The 23,828-nt window shown below is 34.4% G+C and overlaps 1 protein-coding gene across 1 annotated transcript; it reads left to right on the plus strand.

The window, feature by feature from the left end:
• Positions 1-7,234: 7,234 nt before the first annotated feature.
• On the plus strand, positions 7,235-23,262 carry LOC126723858 (alpha-N-acetylglucosaminidase). Its single transcript, XM_050427775.1, has 19 exons — positions 7,235-7,610; positions 8,231-8,304; positions 8,696-8,907; positions 9,308-9,429; positions 10,363-10,448; positions 11,633-11,727; positions 11,890-11,971; positions 12,176-12,282; positions 13,042-13,072; positions 14,778-14,895; positions 15,638-15,688; positions 16,962-17,071; positions 17,194-17,296; positions 17,821-17,919; positions 18,802-18,912; positions 20,183-20,346; positions 21,460-21,697; positions 22,325-22,403; positions 22,537-23,262. Exons 1-19 carry the CDS (start codon positions 7,380-7,382, stop codon positions 22,836-22,838), a joined length of 2,415 nt encoding a protein of 804 aa, XP_050283732.1. The 5' UTR covers positions 7,235-7,379; the 3' UTR covers positions 22,839-23,262.
• Positions 23,263-23,828: the final 566 nt, after the last annotated feature.

A 23,828-nucleotide genomic window follows, 5' to 3' on the forward strand; every position in this document is an offset into this window, starting at 1 on the left:
AAAGCCAATCAATAGTAAAATAAAGGTTGGTTCCAAATTGATACGGCAACTAATAATTGCAAATTATAGGGACACCAAGTGTTACATTGGACTAAATTGAAATTATCTTTTGTATTAAAGATGTAGTTAGCGGATATCGTGTTCTCAAAAATGCAAATTAAAAATTCAAATGAGGAAAAAATTAAAAATAATAAAAATGGAAAGAAGAATGTATACCATAACTCTAAAGGCTGAAATAGGAGATATGACCTTAGAACATCCCAAATTAGATTTGTATATGAACAAAGTTCTCTATAAGGTAAATTAACAAAATTGTCTATAAGCAATCTTAAGCAGACAACAATTTAAAAGGGAGGTTTGATGCTAAGCAGACATTGGACCACATAAGAAGAGTTCTCTAAACAGTGGTAAACTAAGTAACAAGTACGGTAAGACGTAGAACACATGGAGAAGTTACCATTAGAATCAATCTAGCACCGGGGATATCGATGAACCTTTGAGTTACCATTTTGAACCAACCAAAGTACTCGTGCTGTAGAGGCATATCACCAAGCATTGCTTGACAACACCGTTGAAGGCGATGACCCCACTCCGTGATATGCATAGCATGTCTCCGCATCCAATCAACACCGACCTTCCCCCTCAAATCAATGGCATGAAGCACTGTGTCCGTGTCAACATGGCGGGGAATTTCTTGGATCATCCCAAATTGCCGAACGACACAATCCGGTGTATGTATCTCTACTAGATGGAAACAGACAAGCGGCACCATTGTTGTCCACATTGCCCTCCCTGCAACGCACCACGGCGGAAGGTTCTCGTATTCATCTTCATACGGCTGCCACACCACCTACAACAGCCCAAAAACAAATATGCAACACATTAGGCAACTATCTTTATATTTCAAAGTTCAGCAAATGTATATCTTGTTCTTGAACATGTTGAACAAAACATTTTCATACCTTGCTTGGCAACATTAAAACTATTTGCTCCCGATACCTATCCCTGAAGACCTGGGCGGACCTATTTTTCTTGTTTGGGACCCACACCCACCTACAATCAAGAATAGGGGATCAATATCTACAACTTCCCAAGTAAGATAATATTATGATTAAAACTATAATGTAATCAGATATAACTACTAAGAGAATCTTATAGAAATTTACTCAATTAATAATATCACTAGAATAAAAAAAGTCCTTATAAAAACAGAGCACATACAAGTCATATGACAATCACAAAATTAGAGTATATTAACGTAATCATATATATTGAAACTCTGTTTAACATTTTTAAATGTTGACATAAATGATTCGTACAACCCTTTTAAATAAAAATAAAAATTTATATTTTAAGTTACATGATTGTAGGCTTAGGTAATGATCACATATTGTATATGAAGTTACTAAGGTACAGACTTACTTAAGGGACAGTGGACCATGCATTGGAGGACCATAAGCACCCACTGGTGGGCCATGCTTAATTGCTGGGCACAAATAGGGGAACCTGACCCACGCCCAATACTGGACCAACAATAAACACCCACCAATCTGACTGGCTTTCTTATCACTTGCCCTGCATAACTCTCGGTACAACCATGCAAGGCAAGCACTTCCCCAACTATACCTTCCTGGGTTGCGAAGGTCTTCCAACTGCTGCACCCACATTAGATGCACCCTATCACCGGATTTGTCCATGAAGATTATGTCCCCCAATAGCGCTAGGATGTAGCATCGTGCGTACTTATGCAGTTGATCGTCTTCAGCATTAGGCGGCAATGGATCGGCAACTTGCTCCAAAAGCTGTTTGATGAGAATCCTCTGGCCAGTAAGTTGTAGATGGTCTTGATTTGTAGGTCGAAAGCCAAGGTACTCATGGCACACATTCTCCCATTCTTTTTGTGTGCTCCCTATTATAGCGTCACCATCAACAGGAAGCCCAAGAAAAACCTCCACATCCTGCAATGTGATGGTGACCTCACCATGCGGTATGTGGAATGTGTGAGTCTCAGGCCGCCATCGCTCCACTAAGGCCGTTATCAGGCCATGATCAATCTCTCTACTCGGAGTCCTGAGAAGTCCCTCCAAACCAAGTGCTTTAATGATGTCAATGACTCGATCGTCCACCATTGGCTCTCGATTGGAGAACTCTTCACTACGGGTACGACAGGTAAGGGACCCTAGATCCTGCACAAAACATAACCATGGATTAACAAATGACAGCAAGTGCATGTACATTGTATGAATTAAATGCATGTACATTCATTAAATCTTTAGTGGTGTGTTTTACCTGCCCATTCCAAATAGCTTCTGATCGATGGTTGGGCTGCAACGTCAACACTAACGTGTCAATGGGGCCAGGCTGCACATAGTTAATCTGTCCAGCATTTGCAGCAGCCATATTGCACAAGAATGATAAGCAATTAGCACATACTAGACATTATTGAAAATAAAAACAAAAACAACCTAAGAAATATTGTCAATAATAATACATAATGAAACAAGGAAAATGGATCGAATGAACTTATTACTATAAGATTCCCCTAAAAAAAAAAAAAAAACCAAAAATTTATAAGAATATCATGTTGTACTTGTACAAGGTCAAAATGTTACTACATGTAGTAGGGAAGAAAGTGATAATTAAGATATATTACATATATGATATAACTAGTCATGGACCTATGCGATGCGCGAAAATTTTGAAGATTTTTTTTTTTAAGTGAAAAATGAAAATATTATATAAGACTTATAAGTGTTAGTTCCAAACCCTTCTTAAAATGATATGATTATTTTCCAACAAAGCATAATTGATACAATATATTATATTTTTTAAATTAAGCTATCTGTATTTTTTTTTAAGTGTTTTAAATATTATAAGTTTTTTTTTAACGAAACATAATGCATTTTAAATTCATATATTACATAAAGAGAGATATTTTGTAAACAATATAATGTGTGGTAGAAATTTTTTTCTAGTACTCCTCAGTCCTTACAAATGGTTCATCCTCTATACATCTTGAATAGCCTAATTAAAGAAGAAGCATATATAAGTTCATCACTTATATTATATAAAAAAATTTGAGACTTTAATAATGTAAAATAAAAAATGTAATTCAATTAAGAACCTATCAACATTATGCTGAAAATGTGACATAATTGTCAATGAAGCATATTCCCTTTCAACATAAAACCTCTCCTCCCAAAGCATCACTAAAATAGACCAAAATGAACCAAAGTGCACTGAAGTACGCCACAGTGGACCAAACTAGACTAAGTGGACCAAAATGAACTGAACTAGAACTACTGCACCGGCTTGACCAAGTGGACAAAAGTGAATTGAACTAGAGCGAATGGACCAACTGGACTAGACCAAATGGACAAAAGTGGACCAAAATAGATTGAATTGAACTAATTGGACCAAAGTATACTAAATTGGATGGAATTGACAAAAATGCTACGTTGATGTGACTCAACAAAAGTGTAGCAACAATAAATGCTATATTTTCAGTTCAGCTTTTAGATATTTTATAGATTATAAATTAAAGAAGTTAAAATGAAATAACTAGTACTATTTTTTTTTTTATAATAAATTGATAACACTAAAATAAAACTTTAAATATGTATTCTGGTTTCTCTCTTTGATGATTTTTTCTACTTGATGTCCTCATAAAAAACTTCATCCTATCCATGGATCTTATTGCGGATGAAGACTACACCATTGTCAAATCTCCATTATCTCATCATAACTTTCAAACCATTAACTCTTGCTCCACAAACCATGTTGTCTATATTTACACAGACATCATCGTCGAGACTTGCTTTAACATTATCGAGGAGCCAATATGAGTATATGACTGTCTCTAGCTGTTGATACTTCTACAAAACCCAAGGTTCCAACATTCACTATGATTGACTTGAAGATGTTGGACGCTTGTTGTTGAATGTTACCGATGACGAAGGTCAGGCCAAAAGCTATGGCTAGCATAAGAATATCCCAATGGCAATGAGTTGGTTAGTTGAAGGAGAAAAGTATCTAAAAGTGAAGGTTCCTGACTTTTGGGGAATGAATAGCTATCGCTCAATTTTGGAGAACTACTATTATTCTTTAACTATATATATATATATATATATATACATACATATATACATACACACACATATATATAGCCAAAACTTAAAGAAAATTCAATTAGATTTTAATTAAATTCTCAATTTTATACTACATATCCCATTTGATTTTTAATTTTGTGTCAAGTAAATTATTAAGTGTAAAAATCGAAGAGTCCAAATCCAATTGGATTCTAAATTGAATTTTAATTGGAGTCCATTTATCTACCGTGTCCATCTAAGGTTTTAATTTTTGTGGCAAGTGAATTATTAAGTGCAAAAACCGAAGAATCTAAAATCAATTAAATTCTAAATCACATGTATATAATGAGAAATCAATACATATTTTAGAAATGTATCATTTAAAAAAGTGTAAGCTAAAACCATGTATAATTTGAACCTTTTCTAAAATATAAATATATATATATATAATTTGAACTGTATAATTGTAATTTTTTTAATTATACTCGTGCATGTGCATATGCATAGGACTACACACTAATTTTCCATAATAGAAGTACAATCATACAATTGAATAGTTATTCAAAAGTGATATTATTCCATTGTGGAGTTTATTCTTATGTATCAAATAAGTGCCAGAGTATAACAAAACAATTGAACAGCTACTATGTTCACATTTTACAAGAAAATCCATATCTACCTATTTTCAAGAGAATCCATGTTCCAACAAACCATAAGGTTTTGTGACAACTGACAACCCGATTACTTGTAGGCAACTAGATTCCTTGAGCTAAAATGCAGTCAAATAACAGAGGTCTGAAAATAAATTTTAAGAATCTAAACATATATCACAAACCAAATATCAGTTTAGAATTACCAACTGATATTACCAAATATCAGTTGTTAATTGAGCCTTATAGCTCAATTAACAATTCCTAGTGTTTCAAAGAAGACATTAATGGTTCAAATTCCCCCACTCCCATTGTAACTACATCAAATTGCGTGTTCAATTTGAATGTTTGGCCTCCCCTTGCATTAGAGAGTATCTTGCATAAATTTTCCATTAGGGAAGAAAACAACAAAACCATTTGGCCAGAGAGACTAGCTGTCTAGATTCGTAGCAGGTACTAATTGGTACTAATTATTGTAGCTGCATGTTTTTTTCCACCTAATTGATTGATTTAAAACTAGTCTTTTTTGGAGCTTCAATCATTTATAAAATCCCAATAACACAATAATATAACACCGACTCCCTGCTTCAATACAGTCCAAAACGAGTTGGCTCACTTGAAATGAGTGTATCATCATTTAGCAACCTAAAACATCACAACATTAGTCAATTTTTTTTAATCTACCTTCTTTGTCCAATCTCCATATTTCCCGAATCATGTAGCTTTTCACTTTATATAAATATTTGTTTTCATAGTTAATGTTCAATTAATGTTTGAGTACATATGTAGGATCCAAGACCATTGAACAATCGACACCAATCAGTCAATTAGGTTGAAAATGAATTACCAACCTCTTTAAAATATTGTACTTACCCACATATGGGTAAACATAATTACTCTTGAGCTTGTTGGACAGAAGAAAACTAACACATTTGCAAGATAAAAGAATGAAGATAAGTTGATTCTGCCTCGACCATACTTAGCACACTTTCAACAAAAAGCTAAATAAGCTAATGCCAAATGCACACTAAATTGCAGCTTTAAAGCTGAAACGCAATCTATTAATCCTTATATTTTTTGATAAGTTATGAAAAAATAAGAAAAAAAAATGTACGAGCATCTAAATGCAAAAGCCACATAGAAGTGAATTCATGGCAAGTGCAAGCATATCTGCTTGCATCAGTACCCAAAGTACTAAAAATGATTTCGGCAACCAAAAGGGTGCTGTATACACTATCCATCTCAAGCGCATCAGTGATGCTAACTAATTGCCTTTTTCTTAAACAGAATGCCCAACAAAGCTTATCTTCATATACATAATACATGTACTAGTCTAGAACTTAATTTCAGACAGAGAGAGAAGCATATGCATAATTCTTCGAAAAGATCTATGAATGAGCCATGAAGGTGGCTCTGCTGTCCTTTGGTCAACTATTAATCCTAATATTAAAACCAATTTATCTCTTTTATCATGCAGAATTAACATACTCTAGCAACATATCATACAACAAAAAACAACTTAAAATACCAATTTATAGCAAGTGGAGTACACAGTTTTTTTTTTTTTGCTGGATATGTAGTTAATTAAGTAATCAGTACAACAACCATTAAAAACTAATGGTAAAACAAGAATATTTTACCTCTATTAGAAATTCAATACAGAAAAAAAAAAAAAAAAAAAAAAAGAACTGATTACATTGCAAAATGCATAAAGGGACTCACCTTTTTTTCTTCTTTTTTTTTCAAATACTGCGTAGACTGGAGACTGAGTGACAGTAGAGGGCGAGTGAGAGAGTAGAGAGGGTGACAGGGACGTGCGACAGTGGGTCGGTGAGCGAGAGAGTGAGAGGGTGACTGAGACTGGGTCGGTGAGGCTGAGAGGGTGAGTGGGTTGGGGTCGGCATTGGCGACGGTGACGCTGAAAGAGTGAGAGAAGGAGAGGGTGAGTGAGAGTGGGTCGGTGAGGCTGAGAGAGTGAGAGGTCAGACCGGTGAGGCTGAGAGGGTGAATGGGTGAGTGGGTCGGTGTCGGTGACGGTGACGCTGAGAGAGTGAGAGAAGGAGAGAGTGAGTGAGAGTGGGTCGGTGAGGCTGAGACTGAGAGAGGGGTTTGATTGATGAGGGAGAGTGAGTGGGTGAGTGAGATTGGAGAGAGCGTTAAATTCAAAAAATTCATATTAGAAATCGAGTGTCATAGACTCGGTTTCTAGGTGGCTTCCACGTGGGTCCACGTCAAGGGCACGTCACACCAAAATGGAAATCGAGTCTCTAAGACTCGATTTCTAGATGGATGCCAACTAGCAATAACGCCACATCAGATGTCATCGACCATCAAAACCGACTCTGTGAGACTCGATTTACACCCCCAAAATCGAGATGTTAGTAACTTAATTTCTTTCGAAAACGGACCTACTAACTAGATAGTTGGGAAATTATGCCTAATTTCCCATTTCGTTCGTTCTCAGCCTCCACCACGTTGTAAAAAACCAAAGGCGAAAAAAGAAAAGAAAAAAAGAGTACAAAATAAACAAAACTACTTCTTCGTTTGGTTCTACCGTTCAAAATGGAGTTATTACAGAACTGAGTTTCGTTGACCACAAAACTCAATCCTCTGAAGAACACAATCAAACCAAACCAAACCCATGTCTAATTCCAACTCCCTCTTTCCACTTTTGATTCTCACACTCACACTCACATTGCTACTACCAACAGCTTTAACTTTATCACAGCCAAAACCAATACAGTCTTTGCTCAAACACTTGGACTCAAAGAGGGCATCTCCTTCTGTTCAAGAAGCTGCAGCCAAAGCTGTTCTCAAGAGATTGCTTCCTGAGTGCTATGTACTCAGTTTCCAATTCAAGATTGTCCCTCGTGTAATGTCCCATTTTTGGCGTTTTGTTCATACTTTGAATGCTTTATTATTGCTTTGTTTCATCTGGGTGTTCTTCAATTTTTGTATTCTTGTATGCTGTACTGTGTTCTTATATACTGCTTTTGGTTCTAAAAGATGAAGCTTTGCTTAATACTCTCATGTAAGTTTTGATTGTTGCTTATTTGATCTGGGTGTCCTCAATTTTCTGTGTTTTTTATTTGCATGCATTAATGCTTAGAATTAGAAAATCCAGGAATAGAATAGAAATTTAAGTTATTTAACTTTGGATGGTTCATTTTTAGTTAAAATAGTCTACTTCTGTACCTATTTTTTATTTTTATTTTTCAAAAATTTTCCTTGCATCCTAGTGCTACGAGAATAGTAAGGGGGATTTTGTTTTATGTTTTTCCCTTGACTTTAAAGAAAGAAGAAGAAGAAGAAGTTCAACCAATTGCTCATTAGTCCATTTAGCCTCTTTTGAGGATTTTATCTTCAAGACTTCAACTCTTTTACATTTCTCTATTAGACTGCTTTATGAATGCATGGCTTAATTTCTATAAATTATTCTTGGCAAAGTATCATCATAATAATTATACTGACAGTTTCAATTTCAAATATCAGGATGTTTGTGGTGGACAAAGTTGCTTTTTGATAAGTAATTACAATTCCTCAAGCAAGAATGGGCCTGAGATTGTGTACGTTGGATATAATTCTTGCTGAAGATTTTATCCCTTTATAATATTTATTTGTTTTGTCATTTAAGGATCTTTATTTGTCCATTTCTAGCAATTTTCATCTTCAAGAATGTTATGGCTGATATAATTAATCCCTCCCATTCCCCCTCCTCTTGGGCTCATTGGATGAACTGATTTGAACTTAAAGTTTTAAACCTTTAAATTTATTGTTTTGTGCATCGGAAGATGTCACCATTGAAAGAGTTATTTTTTAACCCCTTCTAAAGGATAGGTAGGTATCTGGCTATGAAAGATTCCTGCTGGTTTTTCTTTCAGTCATATCTTACACTACCCCCTTCTCCCCCAAATGAGAGAAAGCAATATATACATTCTGTGAGCATTTCTCTTTCAGGATTAAAGGAACCACAGCTGTAGAAATTGCATCTGGCCTCTATTGGTACTTAAAGTATTGGTGTGGTGCTCATGTTTCATGGGACAAGACTGGTGGTGTTCAGATAGCTTCCATCCCCGAGCCAGGATCACTGCCTCTTGTAAAAGACGATGGGATGATGATTCAGCGGCCAGTCCCATGGAATTATTACCAGAATGTTGTTACATCTAGTTGTGAGTATTGAATCTTTGCTTACCTTTTCAGTTCTACCAAAATTTTGGAACTAAATGTGCTATTCTTCAGATTTAAGTGATTGAGAGGACAGGAACTGTAAAATAGATTATATATTAATTAGGAATTCAAGAATTCACCTATTATACACTTTAGAGAATGATATGAAGTGGACTACTTTAGAGAATGATAGTGTACTATTTTGTTACTTCAGCTAATCTTTGTTGTAGTAAATTTGCTGGTGAGCTCTGACTCAAATGTCAATACCTCCTCACACAAGAATGGTGAAGAGTGAGGTCATGGGTTAAAAAAAGCCAATGGGTGTGCATGTAATTTACCAATCCAAAAACCAGAGTTTATTGTAGAGAATTCCTTAGGTAATTTCACATTTTTTCTTTGCAGATTCCTATGTTTGGTGGGACTGGGAAAGATGGGAGAAAGAGATAGATTGGATGGCTCTTCATGGGGTGAACCTGCCTTTAGCATTTGTTGGCCAAGAAGCCATTTGGCAGAAAGTTTTCATGGTGAATGATTAAATGCATCATTATAGGTGTCAATGGTATTCACCCATTTGTTGTGTGCCACTTTATAAGCCTCCCACTGTGTAGCAACTTGTACATAGAATTCATATATATTCTATAGCTTGACTGTTAAGAGTTTAAGTTATTTGGGTAAATTACACCAAACTTCCTCGAGGTTTGGGGAAATGTCAGAAACGCTCCCCTATTTTCATAAACAACACTCCACAGTTGAGGTTTTGATTTATATAACAAATAACCCCTACGTCCATTTTTGTGTCATTGGATATTGAGTCAAGATACATTTTTTTCAAATTAAATTTTCACCCATAATAACCTTAAAATAAATAAATAAATAAAAATAACTTCAAGGGTCTAAGTGTCAAATTGGCTGCCAAAAAAAGTTTATTTATCCAAAAAAATGATCTTTGTTATGGAAATATGAATATGACATTCAAGCCTAAAGCATGTCACAGAAATTTGAAATTCAACCCAGAAGGCTCCATGAAATTATCACTAAATAACTTTAACGAATATGCTCCTCTGCTTATATGATGTGGAGAATCACTTTATTATATATATATATATATATATATAGACACACATTGAAGAACATGTGATGTGTATCAGCTTTGAGGATGCCAACGAAGTAAGAACTAATTCTATATTCTGTTAAGAATTTTATATTATGAATACAACCAGTGTGCTTTCTTTTTTATATAAGTACTGAAGCCTTGTAGATCTGGTCTTGTCTTCTCTTTCAGCTTTTGAGATAAAAGAGGCAGTGTCTCTATTTGTAAAAGATGAATTAATTACTTCTATTTTTCAATTTTTTAATATCATGAGTTGTTATATTGACTGGTATTTGTTACTTCCATATATGTTAAGTTTGACTTCTACTTCTGATTTTTGCCATGTGACTTGTATTTTTTATTGTAGGATTTTAATATTAGCAAGGATGATTTGAATGATTTCTTTGGTGGACCTGCTTTCCTTGCTTGGGCTCGCATGGGAAATTTACATGGGTGGGTTTGCATGATATCTATTGTTTGTCTAGTGGTGTTTCCTTAGCAAGTACTTGAACTGTGGACGAGAGGATGATGTTGGGTCAACAATCCTGTATTACATTTTAAACATTTATGTCAATCATTTGGATACCATCCTCTAGAATCATGCTTATGGGAGATTAATTAGGATATTTAATTAATCGTTAGTTTTAACACATACATATAGACATACTGACATATATGGGTGTGCATTTTTAATCATCTGTGAATAACCTCTGAAAGATGTTGATAAATGGTTTAAAAAAAAATGTGGAGAATTGTTGTTGGGGTTCTGCTTATATCATAACCATATCTCACTTAAAACCTTGCATACAATTCTTCTGATTGGTCTTCCACCCATGCTTATGGTCCTCTTATACAGGTGGCTGTGTAGCTGTGACATGGGTTTATGATTAGTTCAGCAGTCCAATTTATTATTAAGTGATACATTTGGGCCAAGTTGAAATTAATTGTACCTGTTTCAAATTTTACACAATGTTATTTTCACTTATGGATGATATATTCTGTGGATGAGAAGTATATAGATCTGTCATGAATCTTGGGATAGTATCACAAATTTGAAAATTTGAATTCTACTTAGTTGGATGCTGTATATGAGTATCAATGATGATGTTGTCATTTGAAGTTTGACAATAAGACTGCCAGCTGGTGACTGACAGTAAATCATATATCACGTGACTTGTTCATAAGTTTGCCATATTGAGATGGCACTACATGTGACTCGGGTAAGGGTGTCCCCACTGTGTGATGAGTGGAGCCTAATAACATGTAGCTTGGTGTAGTTGCCTAGTTGAGTGATGGTTGCAATTCTTGTCCAACAAAGGTACAAAGCATCAGATTCTGTATTGGAAACATGCAGTGTTTATTTGATGTCCCTTAAAGAAGGATGATTAATTGTTATACTCTCAGCTCTCAACCAAATAAGAGAGACCATTATTGCTCCTATTTTTTTGTGATTGGTTTTAGAGGTGTAAATTTTTACGCATATAACTTACGAAGTCACATGTTTTGAGATTATGCATGTACATGAGATTCGTGAAATGCATTTTAACATCTTTTGCTGGACAGGCTGGATGTTATGCTGCTTGTTGTCTTTATCATCTTCCTTGAGTTTACAAAATCTAATATTTATTCTATCATAGGTGGGGTGGACCCTTAACTCAAAATTGGTTAGATCAGCAATTAGCTCTACAGAAACGGATATTATCTCGGATGCTAGAGCTAGGAATGACGCCTGGTATTGTTACCATAACTGAATTCCACAGCAACTTTGCCTGACTAAAATTTTTTGGGAGATGTTTTTTAGTTCTTGTTAGATGAAAAGGTTTTTTTGAATTGACAAATTATTATTCCCAATGTGATGACGTGGCTAATCAAAAGTAATGTCTCTTTGTTTCAGTGCTGCCATCATTCTCTGGGAACATTCCAGCAGCCTTGAAGAAGATATCTCCTTCAGCAAACATAACTAAACTTGGAAACTGGTAATTCATATTTCTTGTTCCTTGATATGCGTTGTATGACTTGTGGTCTATGAATTCCAATTGTCTGAAGTATTTTATATTAGACAACATGAATTAGACAAATCATATATGGGGTTCCTGAATATCTTCCATCTGATTTGGAGTCTGTTGTGTGAAAATGTCATACTATTCAATATGTTGAGGTTTTCCATCTTTTGTCATTAGGAACTCTGTTGATGCTAAGTGTCGTTGGAGCTGTACTTACCTTCTGGATCCCTCTGATCCTTTATTTGTTGAGATTGGGGAGGCTTTCATTAGGCGACAAGTTAAAGGTGCTCCTTTTTTCTGTAGATCGTTTACTTGGAATAGCACTATTCTTCGCACTGTAGCATTAACAAAGTTTTCCATATATATGCGTGTGTCCTATAATCACTTCATTTTAGTCCTTCACGACTGCAATGGAAAAATGATTTTAGACATAAAACTCGAATCATTTGATAGAAGATGATTTTAATCAGAATTTATTCGCTTTTTAAAAAAAAGGTTGTACCTTGTGCACAAAGCTCCCACTAGAGGTCATGGAAGGCAGTCTTACCTTGGCCAATTTTCTTTTTTTGGAGAGAATGTATTCATAGTCTATGAGTTTCAAATTCAGTTCAATTTCTAGTCTTCTTGGTGACTTAGTGGACCATCAGTTGATTCACTTTTTTGCTGCCAAGTAGCACATGAATGGGTTTGCATAGTCTTTCATGGAGACCTTGGGATTGGACTGAGTTTCATTGGTATAATGATTATCTGTAGAAACTTGGAAGTGGGCTACAGTTTCACACTGATTGATACTATGAACGTGTATCAACCTTTCTGTAAATGAATATAATGATGGTTTAAAAAAAATTGTTTTAGTTACTAAAGGATCTCTCCTTTGAGTACAGATGCTTTTAGCTTCATCAATGATATAATTTTAATGGTTCAGTTGTATATGAAGAGTTACTCTTAAAAGATGACTTGAATGGACTAAAGTCGTAATTTTTTTTTTCCTTTCTAATTTAGTGACTGATTTTGTTAGTCATGTTTGTATGCATTGATTACAGAATACGGGGATGTGACAGACATTTACAACTGGTAATTTCTCTCATTCAGATTCTTAGTAGAATGTTTCTTAACATTTTTGGATATATAATTGAACACGGTTTCTCCAAGTTACCTAACTTTTCTTTGTATTAAGTTGATTTTCTGTTTTGTTCCCCCACCACCACCCCCCCACCCCGGCGGTGGTATTTTTGGAAGTAGTTTTATCAGTAGTTTATTTTGGCTAATATATATATGTGTGTGTGTGTGTGTGTGTGTGTGTGTGTGTGTGTGTTTGTGTGTGTATGTATATATATTGTTTTGGCAAATATATTGTTTAGTTTAGGACAAAAACAAAATTTGTGAAAACTTTTGGTATAGAAGCAATAACTTAGCCCTTTTTTATTTTTTATCTGATGTATCTTTAGCACTCTCACTTGTTACAGAAACTTTTTCAGAAGTGCAAATCTATGAACATGAAACAGATGTGACCAAATCTATGTGTGTATGTGTGTGTGTGTGTGTGTGTTTGTGTATGTATGTATATATATTGTTTTGGCAAATATATTGTTTAGTTTAGGACAAAAACAAAATTTGTGAAAACTTTAGGTATAGAAGCAATAACTTAGCCCTTTTTTATTTTTTATCTGATGTATCTTTAGCACTATCACTTTTTACTGAAACTTTTTCAGAAGTGCAAATCTATGAACATGAAACAGATGAGACCAATTTTTTAGGATTGGTAGAGATATAAAAAGATAATTTGATAAGTAAGTTTGATCAAGCCAGAGATTTTCTATGCAGCATTCTGCTCCTATAAATGACAAACCTGTGGTACATGGTACATGTACACAAGTTGTTCTCATGATCATTATGTCAAACTGAAGCTTGGGCATTTGTGTTATCAAATTCTGACATTCCAGAAGTTTTTATTTGTAATTAATATAACCAGTTTTATAGAGGGTGAATGAAATGACTAAAAATCCTCTTTCAATATGACATCATTGTTGTTTGATGCTCACAGCGTGGATCATGAAAAACTGAGGAATTAGGAGCCTTTCTTATTTTTGTGATTATATACATGAACAATCTTGTGTCTTGTTGGATAGCGTGAGTCCAGTGGCAATGCTTTTTCTTGAAGGTTTCAAATTTTAAGTGTTGACATGTAAAAGTTGGGTTTAAGAGTGATTAATCATTGGGTTCTTTGAAACTTGCATTCTTAGAGTTTGTCAGTTAGAATAGTAACATTTTGTTCTCTGGAACCTAAGGTTTGAAAGATGATGTAGTCAGTGATCTAAGTAAGATTCATAAAGCAGTTCTTAGTGAAGCTTTTCTTTTTTTTTTTTTTTTTTTTTTTTTGGTGGCCTTTTACTGTTGAAATGGTTTTGTTAGGCCAACAAATTAATCTTAGTTACCAAATGTCTGTGGCTTTAATGGGACTTGAAAAAAATGTAATTTCACTTTGATATTTTCATTTCACAGCTTTGGCTTCATAGTTATAGTTCATATTTAGACCTGTTTCGTTGTGGACCTCCTATCCAGATCATTATTGTGTTCTTCTATGCGGCCGTTGTGCATCCTATTTCTTCTTTGTGCTTTATTTAACAGTTGAAATAAGGCAATTTTTTCCCAAGCAATTGGGGGAATAATCTTACTAGCAATTATTAGATTGTTCTATGCCCTTTTCTTCTTTGGTGTGTTTATAGCATACTTGCTAATGTGGGTCACTGAATCCCCTGTTACCATGTCTTCTATTTAGTGATACATTCAATGAAAATTCCCCACCTACAAATGATCCAACATATATATCGTTGCTTGGAGCTTCTGTCTACAAAGCAATGTCCAAAGGTGACAAGGATGCAGTGTGGTTAATGCAGGTAAGCTCCTGAAGTTACCAACCCACCCTCCCCCCAAAAAGGCTTATCGGAAATTTTGTTGGAGAATGTTATGTGATTTACTTGTCATGTTTAGTCAATTACTCAATTGATATTCAAACCTTAAGAACCTCATTGTTCAAATGATGTAGCAAGTTCAGAATGATTAGTGATTGTGATGGTGACATTGTTTTCCTATCATGCATTCTGCCTGGTTTGCTTATTGTGTAATGTGATAAAATGTTTAAAGAGATAACTGGGTTTGTAAAATAATACCCCTTTACTAGATGCACTAAGTACTTCTATATAACTTTCAGTTTTATTGCACCTTTAACTGCCTACTAAAATATGTGAATGTGCATTGGATATGCGCATTTGAGTGTATTTTATCAATGTGTCGCTCTCATGCTTATCGGAACTTTTTCTATTAAATAGTTAAAGCATGAAAATAGAGGTCAAATGTAGAATATCTTTGGAATTAAAAAAGAACATCAACTCAAATGATTATTCCCTCTTTAGTTAAAATACTGATGCTTATCATTTCGAAGTTTCATCTTGTTAAATGAGCTACTCAAATGCCCACTCTTGGTTGCTGTACTGAACAGAGGTTTTCTTTTTGCCGATTGATAAAAATCAACTACAAAATCTAAAGTGAATATATATGGTGGTTCAAGAAGTGGTTCATGTGAACCTTGACATTGTATAATCATAGATATTTATAGTTGACAGTTTTATGAATGTCCAGGGTTGGCTCTTCTCTTCAGACTCTGCATATTGGAAACCACCTCAAATGAAGGTATGTATGTACATAAGATGAACTATATTCTAAGCATTCTGTTTTTCTTAGTTGTGATAAAGATGTTTTTTTCATTAAATGGGGTGCTGCAAACAGAATACTTAAAATCATTTTTATTTCTAAAGTATGTGTGATTGTGTAATTTATTATTTGGTAGTATGTAAAGATTATCTCTTTTTCCACGGCAGTCTTACATTGTTTCCTAAATCAAGTTGCAAAGCCTTCCAGATGGCTAATCGAGAGTCTAAGCTCTCTTGGGCAAGTTGAGAAGTATCAGCAGATAAAAGGTTATTGTGACATTTTGTTTACTGTACTGACCCATCCTCTTTGGGGGATATAAAAACTGTTATTCTGCCAAGTGCCAGTTTGTTTGCTTCTTTAGAGCAGCGACTTCATGCATTCATGCTGAAGGTTCAAACTCTATCCATATTACTCCTACTGTGACCCTGCTTCTCACATTGCATAATTATATTCTTTGACAGAATGGATATAGCTTCCAATTTAGAATCACTTGGCAGTCCAATAATCTTAGGAAATTCATTTTTTGGAGAATTTGTAATCTTTGTCTCAAATCTCTATGATAAAAGTGCTCCATGATTGAAATCATCAGAGTTAATAAAATTATTCTCTAGTATGCTATTGTTCCCCGTTTGAAGCACTAGGGATAAAACTGTGATTAAGAAGAACATATAGGAGGTGATAATGCCAAAGAATGGCCTGCAAAACTGTCTGTCAATTAAGATTAATACCAAAAATGGTATTTAACTTCTTCAAGGGTGTTTCTAGTTTCTAATTACACAAAACCTAAGAACAATGGCCTGATAGACCAGTAAAAAATAATGCTGATGAACACTCGAAGTGTTCAACAGCACTTCCATGGAATACGACAGGGCTTTGGTATGGCAGCACCAGAGTAAAGAGGGCATGGTATTAGTGAAATAAATGGAGAACAGCTGTCCTCTAAAAGAATTATGGGGATAGGTTGAAAAGCTACCCAAAGAGAAGTTATCAAAAACCTTCAGGATTTGTATAAAGTGGTTTTGAAAACGGGATCTGATGATGCTATTTTCCTTCAGTTTCTGAAATATATTTGTCACTCAACTTCTTAGATTTTTACATTACACTTACTGATCCCAGAGAAAAATGATATTGTGCTATAACTTTATTCCTTTTGCATTGGGGTGGTTGCTAATGTTTTCTGCTGCCACACGTTTTGTGTGTGTGCTATAACTTCAGTTATGGTGATTAACTTTCAACTTGGTGATATCTGCAGGCACTTTTACATTCTGTTCCATTTGGGAAAATGATAGTTCTTGATTTATTTGCTGATGTCAAACCAATATGGAAAAATTCATCTCACTTTTATGGTACTCCTTATGTCTGGTAAGTAGCTCTTTAACATAGTAGCTGTTATTTAATTCTCAAAGGAGATGTTTAATCTTCATGAGATCTCACCCTGGAGATTTAATTTTATAGTAAATATATATACTCATAATATGCTCCAGGTGTATGTTGCATAACTTTGGTGGAAATATTGAAATGTATGGCATCTTGGATGCGATCTCCTCAGGTCCAGTTGATGCCCGTGTCAGTAAAAATTCAACCATGGTATGTTCTACTATTGTGAAATTCAAATATTGTTCCTAGCATGTATAACTTGAAAGCCTAAACTCCAGGAATTTTTTTATTTTTGATCTAGACTTTCTAACATTGTAGTAAATTTGGAAAAGCAGTTCAATTGCTAGTTCATATTTTATACAGCAAAGTATCTGATTCATAACATTTGCTATCTTCTTGCTTAGTGTGCATTTGGCATTGGCTTAAAAAGCCAGTTTTTTTTACTATTTAGTTAATTTTTGCTACTATTTATGGGTCCCATTATACTTTTTGGTACTATTCATGGATTTTACTGTACTATTTCAGCTATCTTTTAGCTTTATTTATGGTACTTTCAGCAAAAAGTTTTCAGTTTCAGCTAAATTAAGCTGTTCCAAACAAACTCTTAATCTGCACTTACTTCCACTGAAAAGAACACTGGTTGTGAAAATTATAAACCTTGGTACTCGTTTCTTTTGTTGCTGTAGTTTTGTGACTTTTTTAGAGCAGGTTGACTTAAAAACTTATTATAACAGGTTGGTGTTGGTATGTGTATGGAAGGGATAGAGCAAAATCCAGTTGTTTACGAGTTGATGTCTGAAATGGCCTTTCGGAGTGAAAAAGTTCAACTTCTGGTAATTATAGATTTTCAACTTCTATTAATTATTTGTTTTGGGCAGGACTGCTATTCAATACTTATTTTAGCAAGGACTATTCAGTAATTAGCATAGAAGGGTGCAGAAACTTTTTAAGACTCACACATGTATTAAAAAAGTTTTTATACCTTCTGTCCCCCTTACCTTGCTTCACCATTGGTTCTTTCTGTATGTTACTCTAATAGTCTAATGTTATTTCCTCTCTTTTTACTACGAAGTAATCTATCCTCCAGGTTATGTCAAATTGTGAATGTATAGCAGGATTAATATTGGATCATTATCAATTCCAAAAGCTTAAGTTGTTAGGAAGTAGGCCAACATTGTAAATTATTCATACGATATGCTTACTCCCTCCTGCACATGCAGGCCCACCCAAAACCCCTCAACTGATTTGTGGGCCTTGCACGTGCAGTCAAAAGAAATCACCAAGAAGAGAGACACTAAAATTGGTAAACAAGACTAGAAGGACTAAGGAAGCTTGCCATATTGGTAAAACATAAATCTTAAAGCTTAGGTTGTTAGGAAGTAAGAAGAAAAATCTTTATCAAGCCTACCACCAACCGTTACAGAATAAGGATTTATTTAACTTTTGTGTATTACCTCGTATACTGTTTTGACAATTATTTTTGTATACATAATTGGGCTAGATTATGCGGCTACTTGGCATTTTTTAAAAAATTTTAATTTTAATTTTTAATTACTCGCAAATAGGTGCACATGAAAAATGCATGCTAGATTCAGATGAGTGTAAAAAATGCTTCTACTATACTTATCAAAAAAGAAGAAATGCTTCTCTGATGGTTCACGATTGCTGACATTTTAATGCTGTATGGTTGTAATTTAATGTTATTACTATTGTAGGAGTGGTTGAAGTCCTATTCCCACAGACGCTATGGCAAAGCAATTCATCAAGTTGAGGCAGCTTGGGAAATTCTTTATCACACAATTTACAATTGTACGGATGTCATAGAAGTATGTTTTTTTTATTATTAAATTTATTGGATAGGATATCTCAACGTCATTTTTATCCCTAAGAATAATTTGAAAAAGATGACTAGAAAGGGAAACATAATATAGTGTTCTTTAATATTTTGGTTCTTAACATAACAAATTTGTATTGCAAACAACAACCACCAAGCCATAGTCCCAAAGTTTTGGGGTTGACTATGGATTATCAACAAATTAGTCAAGGCCACATTTATTTTTTTCGCCATTCTATTCTATCCAAAGTTAGGGTGGTTGTTAAATTTACAACTTCTAGTCAAGGATATCCATTCCATATTTAGTTTCTTTTGAGAGCATATAAACTGAAATGTAGTGATGAATCCTTGAAAGAAGAAATTTTAGCGTTGTTCTCTGAACTCGTGGAATGAACAATATAATATTTCTTGTCAAGAGATGAATACCAGTAGGTGACCTTAATGTGGTGATCATTCACAGCTTTTATTTGCAATAATCAAACTTTGTTGATTGCTGCTAGTTACTTCTCTTCTCTTAAGGCCTTATCCCTGAAGTAATTTTCTCTTCTCACAAATGCTTTAACATGACTTTCATTCTAATAGAGGATTTGCAAGAATTCCCTATGATGTTTGCTTGTGAGTTCACTGTAATTATACCAAAAAATTTCACCATGCACTGAGAAATATGATGCTCCTTTTGTTGCTGCAGAAGATATTCAATAATATTCCTATTAAAATAATTGAGCACCAAGAAAGAACTTGTCTACTTCTTTGAAGAAATGATTTTAAAAGTATCTTTGAGAACTGTAAATAAAGAGTAATCTGAGGCTGATTCTTTTCCTATGAAAATATTCTAAAGTTTTAACGTCATGAAAGATTCTTTAGTGAAAATTTCTCTATGACTTATTATAGTTCTCTGTGTAGGTGATTTATTGCTTTTATCTTCATGGTGTCTTATAAACATAAAAGGAAAAAAAGAAAAAGAAAAAAAAAAGACGCTAATGTTGTTGTGTGGACCAAGAATTAAAGTATTATTTGGTTATGTAAATGTATTGTGTTTTCTTCTGCTAAAGATTTTAGTGATTCTATGATCTTTTTGAACATGATCACTTTGAGGTATACTTTTATGAAATGAGCGTTTGCTATAATATAGATATTCATTCAACATTCCAACTTAATAAATTACATTCATCAGCTATGACAACTGTTGCTAACTTTTTGGCTCCTGTAGTTAGGACAGCATCTTACTAAATGCTTATTACGTGGCCTTTAACTCATTGCAGGATCATAACACTGATTTCATAGTCAAATTCCCAGATTGGGATCCATCAAATACCAGCTCTCCTTTGCCTCAGGCACATTTATGGTATTCTACTCAGAAGGTGATCAAAGCCTTAAGACTTCTAATTGATGCTGGAAATAATTTTGCTGGAAGCATTACATATAGGTAAAATAGAAAAGATTATATATCCATAAGTTGCAATACTCTTCTTCTCTTTCCCTGGCATGATCGTAATGATCCTGCATAAAGTGAATTCTTTTGAATTGATCCTTCTGCTTCCATTCCCTAATCAACATGTTTTATTTTATTTGGTCATAAAAGCTTGATAACATGCCATATTTGTGATGTGGTTTAGTTGGATCAACTCTTTTTATATTATGCTACATTCTTATGATACAAAATACATGGTAACTAATCTTAACTTGCCTTTATCGACTTGTGATAGTGTCATTTTCCCCCATTTATGAAGAGTGAAGAGATAAGCAGAATAAATGAGCTACGGTGCATAAATACTACTTAAACCTGAAATTCTAAGTCACTAAGTAGCACTTTGCACATTGGATCTGATATGTGAACCTTTATGGTATCAGTGACCCAACAAAAACTGCTCAGAGTTTCTCAAACTTAGGTACGGATCTATGTAAAGTGTATCTGCACAAATTTAAGCAGCCTCTAAAAAACCACTCAAATTTGAAGGCAACCACCACACAAACACAAGCTGCCTAATCTAAAACTCTCTAAATATATAATTGGGGTTTTATGCAGCTTAAGCTATTCTATTGGGCACCTTCAGGTCCTGAATAATGCCACATGGTCTTTACAATTAAGCTGTGAGTGAGCATGCCTCATTGTTATGTATGAAATAATTTTCTCTTCCTTCATGCTAAAGTCAGGTCCCTCTTCAATATGTACATTAATGGATATCATGATTCAATTACATGGATACCATTGGGTTTGTGGTTTTTGTGTCTATGATCAATGTATCTTTTTCTTCTCTGAAAATTCCTTCATACTCGAAATCACTTAGAATTTAACATGGTTAGAAGTTTATGTTGAATGTCATGTGCATCTAAGAATCAACATTGTATTGTTGTCTTTTACAAACTGTGATTGTAAGATGTTGATGCTAGGTTGCGCCCATAATAAGGGAACTGTGGCAGGATTTTTCTAGTTGACTCTGATGATTGAAAGGTCAACTCTTGACCTAGATAGAGCATCAGAAAATAATTATTAGGCAAAGAATAGAATCCATTTTAATTATCCAAGGAATTTTGACAGGTATGACTTGGTGGACTTAACACGGCAAGTACTATCAAAGCTAGCAAACCAAGTATATTTGGATGCTGTGACTGCTTTTCGACAGAAGGATTTAAAAGCTTTAAATCTTCATAGCAAAAAATTTATTCAGCTCATAAAGGATATTGATATACTTCTTGCTTCTGACGACAATTTTTTACTTGGAACGTGGCTCAAAAGTGCAAACAAGTTGGCAAAGAATCCTCATGAGTTGAAGCTGGTAAGAAAAGATATCTTTATTGGCATATTACTTAGCTAGAGCATAATTGAATTTAATTGGGAATAATAACATGTTTCAACTTCATACATATTGACAATCCGCAAGATCCTTAGACCTTACACAAGTCACAAGGTATGGAGGTCAGCTATACATTATCCTTTTTTTTTTTTTTAATGTGAGGATTGTCGGGCCTATGTGCTATACTGGGGAGGTAGCCTTCTCTCTTCCCATCTCTTTTACAGTGTCATGAGACATTATCAGTTGAACCAACTTGCACCTTCTAGGCTTCTATACATTTTTGTTTTACCATATCTGATCTATCTAAATAGGATTAAATATTGGTTAAGTAAAACGCATCCTTGTCTTTGTGCATGAGTTATCTGCACAGTATATTTCCCTTGCCCACAAAGCTCCTCCAAAAGAATTGTACCACTCATGTTCAATGATTTACTGTGCATTACAAATCTTTGCTAACTTCAGGCACCTAACAGTCTCTCTTGCTTCTTTTATTTGACTAATAGAGAAGTGGTTCTGTCTTATCTCTAGTAATACCAGCATTTTTTAGAAACACTTGGTAGATAAGATGATTTGGATTGATTGGATGTACTTTCTAATGCTCTCTTTCAGTATGAGTGGAATGCAAGAACGCAAGTCACAATGTGGTTTGATAACACAGGAACCATACAGAGCAAACTTCATGATTATGGTAATCTTTACATTCCATCATATATTACTACTTTTAGTGGTTTTTATTGGATGTCCCTGAAGAGACTGTCATATATTATTTATGTAATGCTTCATCATTTTGTTACGTAACATTTTTGCCTGGCCCTAATCAGCAAACAAATTCTGGAGTGGACTACTTGAAGGCTACTATCTACCTCGAGCTTCAACCTATTTTGATCATTTGTTAAGAAGCATGAGAGAAAAAGAAAACTTCAAGATGGAGGAATGGAGAAAAGAATGGATTTCATTTTCGAACAAATGGCAAGCAAGCCAGGAGCTTTATCCGGTGTCGGCTGAAGGAGATGCACTTGCTATTTCTAAAGCCTTGTATGAGAAATATTTCGTTAAGAAGGATAGGAAAAAGAATAAGTATCATTTTGAAACAAGCAAGCGGGTACTGCACTTTACCCAGTGAAGGCCAATGGATTGCACTTGCCATTTTTAAAGCCTTGTATGAAAATATTTTATGTTACATACTTGGGGGGTTCTTTATAAGGTCAAATATGACAAAAGGATGATGCAAATTGTTAAATAATCAGATATGTTCTTGATATCTTTATTTAGTAATAATCTTACTCTAAGACCTTCAAAATTCTGGGGCTAGTAATTAACTCTCATTGTCATCTATTTTTGTAACTTGACACGACGATATGAGCAATTTCTGTGACTACTGCATATGGATTTCAAAGATTTTGGGACTACTATGGTAGAAAGGCAAGCGGAGTGTTTGTAGAGGTTTTATAGAGAGTCTAGCCTACGAAAGGGGCTTTGTAATTCCTTGAATATAGTAATTGTTCTTTATATAGATGTTATTGTTCCATTGGAGAGATTCACCTTTAGTCTTCCACTTCTTAACTAAATTGCTTCAAGGAGCGTTTGGTAGTTAAATTTATCAATTCCACATTATAAAACAAGTAGGGTGTTAACTAGTATTTTTCATTATTGCTATGATATTAGTGGGTCAAATTTCCAACTCTCAATTTCTTTTCACATGTGATGGTGGGGTTTCTCCTGATGTGAATGCTCAAAATTTGTTGACAAAAGCTCTGTAAGACAAAATAGATTCTTTATAGATTGCGATAGCCTCTGCCTTTTGAAGTGGCTTATTATAAAAGACAAAACACCAATTTGTGGTCCTTTTTTGCTTTTTGATACTCGCTTTTCAATTACACAATGAGAAAAAGAAAAAGGTGTGGTCCCTTTTGCTTTTTGATACACACTTTTCAATTGCACACTGTGAAAGGAAAAATTTGTGGTCCCTTTTTCTTTTTGTCACGTAGTTTTCAGTTACACAATGTGAAAAGGAAAAAGGGGGCAATAATACCGATAGAAGGAAAGGGACTATAAGAGCCTTTACATGATTAAAAGGGAGGAGAATGACAATTCTGGCCATATAACAAGACAA

The sequence above is a fragment of the Quercus robur genome, chromosome 4 (assembly GCF_932294415.1).
Source record: "Quercus robur chromosome 4, dhQueRobu3.1, whole genome shotgun sequence".
NCBI lineage: Eukaryota > Viridiplantae > Streptophyta > Magnoliopsida > Fagales > Fagaceae > Quercus > Quercus robur.